Source organism: Gavialis gangeticus, unplaced genomic scaffold (assembly GCF_001723915.1).
Source record: "Gavialis gangeticus isolate Ggan-Ray unplaced genomic scaffold, GavGan_comp1, whole genome shotgun sequence".
Classification (NCBI taxonomy): Eukaryota; Metazoa; Chordata; order Crocodylia; family Gavialidae; genus Gavialis; species Gavialis gangeticus.
In genome coordinates, this window is record NW_017729011.1 from 15,916,860 (window position 1) to 15,925,437 (window position 8,578).

Genomic DNA, 8,578 nt, shown 5'->3' on the forward strand with positions numbered 1-8,578 from the left:
TTTTAGCACAGAACAGCGACAACAGCTCAGAGGGAGGAAGAGTAAAGCCGAGGTCTGTGCAAGGACAAAGAATAGTTGCTAAAAGGGCTGCCAAGCTGTAGAAATCTTTCCAGCCCTGTCAAAGGCTGGAGCCAGGCTGCAAAACTGCTGCACTTGCATTCTGTACCTGGGCACTAGTATGCAGCATATATTCTCCAGCCTTTGGAAGAAGCAAGGAGCTATATTTCTATTCCTGTTGTTATTTGCATTACAGTGGTAGCTGGAGGCACCAGTCAGGAAGTTGGGATGCACTGTGCTAGCTCTGGACCACAGGCGTACAGGACGGCCTGAGCATCTTTGCTTTGCAATAAACAAGCAACTAGACTTTGAGTTGTCATGTGGGTGCTGAACATGCCATTGGTTCCTACGTGGTCTGTGCCTCATCCCCTAGGCTGGAGTTAGCTAGTTTGATGATTGTTTCTTCTGGTAAAACAATATGCTGTCAACTCCATCTGTAGTGTTCCCCATGACTTACTACAGCCAAGTTAACCTCCCTTCATGGTCCGTCCCCACCCTTTCTTAATCAGCCCAGAGCCAGTATGTCAGGTGCTTGCCTTGCCAACGCTCTCCGCTGTTGGGTCGATGCCAGCAGGCTCTGCAGAGCTCTGCGCCCAGCTCCTCGCTGCGTGCTGTGCTGCCCTGAGTGTAGCCATGCCCTGGCCTACCCAGGCTGCTCCTGGGCTCCATTTGGGGGGGCCATCTGAGCGGTGGGGACCAAGGTGTGAATGCCCCATGTGGGGTCCAGCTCTGATGCATGCGGTGACCATCCTGTCTGCAGCCAGCCCTGGTCTGGGGCTCCTGCCTGGGCCGCTCTGCTGCACCTTTCCATGTCTCCTGGCAGTCCACACAGGGGGTATGGGAGGGAACCTGTGGCCAGGGAGCTGGCCAGCTCCCTTCAGCTCAGCATCCACCACTTGCTGCCACGGGAGCTGCTGCCTACCCAGGGGACCACCTGCGCAGCTCACCGCCAGGGGCGTGGATGGCATGGGGCCCCCATCACTTGCCTCTGCCTGCCCGCTGCCTCCTTCCCCCTCCAGGCCTGGCTCGTCCCTCTCTCCCCTCCCTGGCCCAGCCCCTGGCTCCTCCCACGCCGCCAAGCTGCAGCTCCCAGGCGCTGGCTGCCCTCCTCCCTCCCGCAGCAGGTAACTGGCCTCCCTCCCTGCCCCTCCATGCTGCTTCTGGGGCTGAGCCCCTTCCCCGGCCCCGGTGCTGGCCTCCCTGGCCCCTTCCCCAGGTGGAGCAGGCACGTTGGGGCCTAGCCAGGGGACCAAAGCCCCGGCCTTTCGTAGCCAGCCACCCAGGGAGCTGGTGGGGGGCATCCCTCTTTCCAGGGGCAGGGGCCTGTGGCTCCAGGGAGCAGCCAGGCAGCCAAGCCTGGGGGTCGGCTTCAGAGGGGCTGGGGAGGGAGCTGCTCTTTGTGTCCACTGTGCTCCTCCAGGCACCCCGCAATTAAGCACAGGGTGTCGGTGACTTGTCAAAGCACGTCCCTGCCTGGCGCAGGGGGAGAGGCGGTGGGGAGACGCCCCCTGCCTGGGATGGAGAGACCGGGCTCTCTGGAGTGGCTGCATGACTCGAGACAGGACTGACCTCGCTGGGGTAGGGGGCCCAGAGGCTTGCTCTGGTTGTTTGGGGGGGTCTCCAGGGTGTGCAGCCTACGGGGGCCCCTGTGTGACAGCGCCGCGTTCCCTGAAGGGGAGAGGCAGAAGAGGCATCGCGGCAGGGTTGCAGAGGTTTGGGGGCTTGTTGCTGCTGGGCGATGAGGCACAAGGGAGGGGTCAGGATGTTATCTCCGCTGGAGGTGCAGATCAGGGGAATTTGATGACAACAAGGGGTTGCTTTTGCATGCTCCACTGTCCCATGGGGAGGGTGTGTCCGTGTCGTCAGGTGGGAAGGGTCTTGGAGTGACAAAGCAGTTACCTGCACTCTGAAAGCGAGCCTGGGAGCCCTGCGTGGTTACTACCTTGGCACAGGTATGATGCAGCCCCGGTTTCCTCAATTCTTGAGATTCCAGAGTTGCCAGAAGAAAGCCCTGGGACCTGAGTGTTTCCAGCACATGTAGGATTCCCCCCAAAACCCTGGTGCCTCCAGCGGTTAATTGTGTTGTTGATCTTTCCCATCTTGGCACTTAGCACTCTGATCTTTGCTTTGAGCTGAGTCCCTTGGCAAGATAATAGGCTTTTATCTTAAAAGGTATGTTAAGAACCACAGTCATTAAATATTACTGATCAGTAAGTGGGAAACAAGAACACGGAAGCAGCGAGCTTGAAAGCTCAGCCTGTAAAGCAGGGGGTGGGGGGATGATGCAGCACCAGCTGTTGGGAAAATGATGAGTAATGCTTGCTGCTTCCACCAGGAAAGGCAACCGATTGCTTGGCTGGAACCCGGTGCCTGGGGTTTGTTACCGCTGGTATTTTGGTGCTTGGTGGTCCTTACTTGCTGGTAAATTCCTTCTCTGTCTTATTTAGCAGAAATCCAGGAACTTGCATCCTCTCCTAAGCAACGATGAGCATTGGTGTCTAAGTAATGTCCTTTGATAATTATTATGGCATAATTGTTGAAGAAAGAACTGCACTGGCCTCAAAGTACAGGTATTAGAGTTTGTTGGGGGGTTCCTGTATGTGTTATACCTACTGATTCAGCCTCTCTTCCAGTTGTGCACAGGATCACAAGTTAACCTTTCTCATGGATAAAATTCTAGCTTATTTTTTTTAACACTGTACAACCAGGAGATGAGAGTGGCTTTTCTGGGCCTATTATATTGAAAGAGTTGGGGGTGGGGGAGGGATTAAATGCCTAAAGCCACTGCAAGCCTGACAGCTAAATGTGTGTGTGGCATTTTCAGTGACTTCAAAAAAGAAATCCGTGCTAAAAATGCTGCTTCCTTTATCTGTCCCGTTTACAGCACATATCTAGCTTTCCAGTTTGAGCTATTCTCTGGCCATAGGACCGGAAGCTGAAGAACAGCTGGGTTCTGATTCTGTTTCATCTTGGAAATTGACTTTTTTAATGTTGCCTTGAGAATTTCACTTAATATTTCTGGTGTCTATTTCCCCATCTATAAAATGCAGATGGGTACATCTCCACAGTATTATCATCTTGTGGGTAATGTGAGGATTAATTAGTTACTTCTTGTAACTCATTTTCCAGATGAAACAGACCAAGTTTTTTTTCACAGATTTTTTTTTTCCTCCAGGCAGACGCTTGTTGCATAAGACACGCTAGGTTAATTTGTGCAAAAATGTTTGCAATATGAGCCTGGTTTTGGCATAGATGCTATCAGCACAGTGTTGGTTTTTAGCAAGAGGACAGAAATATGTTGTTGGGTGGGATCAACCACTGGCTTTGGCAGCAATTCCAGTCTTTCAGTAGGTCAGAGTAGGATTGATCATTGTGATATGTCCATGTACTGCTCCTCTGCAGGGCTTGCTGGGAAAGAGACCGGCTGGGGGAGGCTTATTTTAAGGTAACTTAATTTCCCTTCATGCACCTTGTTTTAAACTTTGATAAGCAACAGGGAAGGTTTTGGCAAGGTTTTAATTAAGAAATTCATATTTTCTTAAGCAATGACTGACTGAGAACCTGTATGTTCCAGTTAAAGCCCTTAAGGCAGTCTCTCATAGGGAAAAAAAACAAAGACCTTTCCTTTATTTAATAATGGTTGCTAAACTCAGTTACAGTTTAACTATGTCCTAACTTGCTCGGTAGGCAGAACTGACCCCTTTCCCCAGCTGTACTAAAAAGCAAAGCATTAGAAACAAGTGGAAAGATCAAATTCCGAATTCTGCCAAAGATTTAATGCGTGTGTATACCTGCAAGTACATGAGCAGTCACATGGAGTTCAACGGGACTATTCACATGTATAAAGTTAAGCGCACCTAGTGTAATTGGAGCGTAAGACTAGACTTAATTCCGTTTGTTTTAAAAATAGTTACCATTTAAGCTGGCAAAGATTAAGAGCATGAAGCTGCTTTTAAAGCAATACCAGATTTAGTATGGGTGGGGGTTTTTTTCCCCAAGGGATAGAGGAAGAAAAATTAAGTAAGGAAAACTAACAAAGATCATAGAGAGACGATGGTATTTGGCATAGGTGTGTTCTGGGGACTAAAAACATGAAGCTGGACACTTGCAACTGAATAACTGATGCACAGATGTCCAAATCAGATCCTGAAATTACTAGACTCTGGCTGCAATCGCTGTATATTTCTCTTATTTGCAAGAGCGTTTTACCCCTCCAGTTTCGCTGTGTTCCTCCAATATCTTAAGTTGCAAAGTTTGTTAGTAAAAGGTTGGGTTTTTTTACAAGATACCCCTTTATTTATTTCTTCTGCCAGTGTAGGTTGTTAGGGATGCTTTTCAGATGCTGAGATCATCCTTTGCTGACGTGGCGTAGCCCTTCGTCTTCTCTTTCTTTGAAAAAGGCTTCAGAGCAGGTAACACTGGCAATGAAATCTGAAGTCCCTGCAGATGTTAGAAACAGCAGGAAGCAATGAATGACCACAGCAAATTATTAAGCTTTGATGAGCTTGGACTTGCACTTTTTTATGGTATGGGCCTTTTACAGCTGGTTGGTCTCTAGCTAGTAATAATATTTTGGAGTCAGGTTCTGTACTGGTTGAATTACTCAACAGAGCTTCTTTTTAGAGCCCTGAATGTTTCCTTAAATTATTGCTTAGGAATCGCCTCGCTTTATCTTCCTGTGTTGCACTGTGTGCTTGAGCTACTTCTGAGGGTTTCCATGTGTCTGTGATTTCAAATATGAATCGCCCCCAAAAATGGGTGTTTGCCCATAAATCGTACAGATGTGAAACACTAAAAATGATCCTTTGTGTTCACCGTGCCTAATTTTATTGTCCTTGATGGAACGCAACTTGTCCCATGCTGTACAGTCTTTGAGAGTTGTGCACATTATATTCTTAGGCATACACGTAACAGTAAATTCCTCACAGGTGCTGGTGGCTTCTGTTCTCTTGAAAGTGTATTACTGACATTTGTAGTTAACTGGAATGTAGTGAACAGCTAATAATTGGATTATCTTCAGCTAGGCAGAGCACAGGTACTGTGCCAGCTTTTAGCCATGGTTATACCATTGCACCACAGTCCCGAGCTGCGGTGCTCTTTCTGTTCTAATTCTAGTCAAAGCCTCCTGAAAAGAGATGAGACTCTCCTCTGCTGTTCTTGGTGCTTTTGTTCCTTTGACAACAGGTAACAGCTTAGAGATCTCCAGGCTTGTTTTTGCTTGTGACTTGCTGAGCCAGGATGTGAAACCTCACCTCTGAGGGGAGAAGTGGGGTCTAGTCAACCAACCCACCCTTGGCTTAATTAAAGGGAATGCATTTCTTACATGCATCTTGCATGTGATGTTTTCTAGTCGTATCATGCAGATTTGGAAGAGCCTCAGTGAGATTCTGTGTATAGGATATGCATGTGCAGTAATGTGGGGATTTTACTTCTTTAGGATTCTGTTTCATCCAGCTATGCTGCGTGATCCAGACCAGCTGGGATTTTGAACCTTAAGAAGAGACTGCTCAGGGGCTCACTGCGTTACTATTTTCCTTTGAGGTATGAACCAGATGGGTTTTGGCCAATTTAACTCTGGGGAGATGTGGAAGAAAAACTACAGTCCTTGTGTGTGTTTATAACTGGCTATATATTCCAAATAATTGTTAACTTTCTTTATATACTTCCTGCTCCCTCCCATTGCATCATTCACTTATCTCTGATATCATAATGCCACTGCTCGACAATGAGCTGTTCTGTGTTAGCCTGACTGCAGCACTGAACTGTTACCTGACATCAAGATTGTAGCAGGAGCTGACACTTGGAGGTTTAGTTTCATCCCCAGGATACATTTGTGTAGTCCCCTCCTTGTACTGGAACATGTGAACAGTTTGGGATCCTTTTTACCCTATGCTGGGGGGCTGTATCAATAGATGTTGAGACTGCTGCCATATACTTCTGAGTCTCCAAGATGGATTTTAATAATCTCTAATATCTTAACATTGAAGTAGGTCATTTTGCTTTCTTGTCATCTTTACCATCAAGTCTGACATGTAACCAACCTGAGTCATCCTTCCAACTTCTCCAGTCTGTCTCCTCTGTAGGTGAGTCGTGGCAAGGATGGGGGATGCAAGGGATATCTGTCCTCACCTGGATTCGATAGGTGAGGTCACCAGGGATGACCTCCTGCTCAAATCCAAGGTAAAGAATGCTTTGCTTGCAGTGCCTCTTCCGTTTAGGTATCCACTGATGTGATGCAGAAAGGCTGCTTCCACCATGAGTATCTCTTGAGTATGCCTCCTAAAGAAGCCATCTATGCTCCAGCACTGTAACACTCAAGTCATGTTCATGGGATAGATGGAAGAGGCTGGTGGAATCTGACATTGCTGCCATTCGGCAGCACTCAAAGCCATCTCTGCTGGTGCATTTCTGAATGCCTGTACGTTACCTAGGATCAGGCTCCTTAAATTAACTGTTGGTTTTTTTTATATAAACACAGGGAACTTGCCAGTCTTGTGGAGCTGGGGGACCAAATCTCTGGGCTTGTCTCCAGGTAAAAAGGGCCTGCTTATCTTGTGTGGTGTGGGATAGGCCTTCTCATTTCTTTATATTTACTCTTTCCTAACAATGTACTGTATTTATTGATACCCCTTGGATGTGAAATTGGGTCTGAGATCACAGTATCCTATAAAAAAAAAAAAGTATAGAAGCATGAGAGGAAAAGCAGCACTGTCAAGGTATCTGTCAGCTTTTGGTTACATCCCAGCAAAACAGAGTCCACTGATCAAAATCTTGTCTGCTGCTCATCTTGGCTTGTTTTTTTACATCCCAATGGGAATGAACACTGAAGAGTGATAGTAACCACCATCTGTTTTTAAGCACCTAATGATTAACTGAATTGTGCTCTTGTTGGCAGCCATGAAGGAGATTTCCAAATGCGTGGAACCATCAAAAATCAGTGCTATTGTTGAAGGAGAGGAGCGAGGCAGAGGGGAATGGAAAAGAGCTTTCAGATAAGAGTGGGACTGTCATGTTGGACCAGGCTTGGTGTGCATCATCTAATTTACAGCCTCATCTGACCTGGTCCAAGCAGGCGTAACTTAACCATCACTTCAAAATGTTCTTTGCAGTCATAGTCTTGGCTGTTTCTAATGGAGCTTCACCCTCCTGCAGGAACTCAGATGTCGATCCTTGTCACTTGAAATAGTTAGTGCTAGGAGCTGCGGAGCCATACTCTCAGTGGTTTGTTACTCCTGGAGCACGGAAGTGGGTCACAGGAAGTAATCAAGAGAGTCACAAGTTGTTATGATTAACTGAAGCAAGAAAATCTTGCATTCCCATTCCCTGATGGCACCTTCACAGCCAGATGCTCCATCAGTCCCTGAGAACATGCAAGTAAATCATAGCGATTCTTGTTGAATGAGAATAAAAATGATGGAGAAATGGATCATGATGTTTTTGTTTCTCACTTTGAATGGGGGTCATTGTCAAGAGGTTGAGAAACAAGCTGGAGCATGCATGTCTCACGGATTGTGGACCAGACTTGATCAAGAATCATTCGCGTGCTGTCATAAATTCGCTTGGCACATTTTGAACATAGAAGATGAGTTCCCTGCATACAACAACTTCTGATCCTTGTTGTCAGTGTTAGTGTGTTGATGCACAGGTGCCAGTGCAGCCTTTTACTGTTGTTGTGCAAGGTGCAGGAACAGCAAAACATCTTCTCTCCTTTCCCATCCACAAACACACTGGAGGATTGCCCTGCGTCCCTGTCTCGCCTGTGAACAACTGCTTCCAGCATTTTTACGATTCCAATTAATTTGCTTCATGGTAACACCAAGACTCTGTTCTGCTGCGTCCTGGGTAGTTGTTGAGTAACAGACAGTCCCTGACCTAAACAGCTCTTAACAGGATCAGTAGAACAAAGCTGACAGACGCTGTGCCAGGCTTTTCGCTGCCATTCTGGAAGATCTAGCATTCCTTGAAGTATGAGGACTGATCAACTTTGCAGCTAGGAAGCTGTAGGGGTTAGTTATACCTATAATGTTATATGCTTATACATTCTGCAGTCTTTTAAAAATGAAAACAAGGAGTTTGAATTGGGGAAATGGTTGAAGAAAGAAATGATGAGATGAAGGCAGGGCTGGCTGGCCTCATTGGAGTCATGGATGTGGGCTTCATGGCATACCAAATAGTTTATTTTTTACAACAGATTTTTAATGATGAATCCATAGATGTTTGGGCTCTCATCAGAGAGCAGCTCAAGGAAAATTAATCCCAGTTGCTTGGGCAGGAGGTTTCAGTCATGAACAAAGCTAGTTTTCCAACTGGTTCAGTTTCCTGTAACTTAATTTAGCAGGTCTGCAAAGGGTCAGTACAGATATAGATCTGCTGGCTGGGGAAGGGGTCAGTGAACACCTCTTCATTTTGTGATGGATTTATCTTGCCACCCCTAGCTCATTCTCCCTCTTTTCTCTCCTCTCTCTCCCTAGGTTGGGTGTCCTTATGTTGGCTGTGGGGAGTCCTTTGCTGATCACAGCAC

At 46.9% G+C, this 8,578-nt stretch overlaps 1 protein-coding gene across 4 annotated transcripts in view; it reads left to right on the forward strand.

The window, feature by feature from the left end:
• Positions 1–1,143: 1,143 nt before the first annotated feature.
• USP20 (ubiquitin specific peptidase 20) overlaps positions 1,144–8,578 on the forward strand; it is a 31,338-nt gene continuing 23,903 nt past the window's right edge. For 2 of the 4 annotated variants that reach the window (XM_019510647.1, XM_019510650.1), the window contains exons 1-5: positions 1,144–1,181; positions 2,505–2,627; positions 5,495–5,598; positions 6,141–6,237; positions 6,536–6,589. In XM_019510647.1, coding sequence (XP_019366192.1) covers positions 6,157–6,237; positions 6,536–6,589 — 135 coding nt within the window. In that variant the 5' untranslated portion in view covers positions 1,144–1,181; positions 2,505–2,627; positions 5,495–5,598; positions 6,141–6,156. Of the gene's footprint in view, positions 1,182–1,559; positions 1,636–2,504; positions 2,628–5,494; positions 5,599–6,140; positions 6,238–6,535; positions 6,590–8,578 lie in introns of those variants that run through there. The other 2 variants (XM_019510649.1, XM_019510648.1) reach the window with 2 other exon arrangements.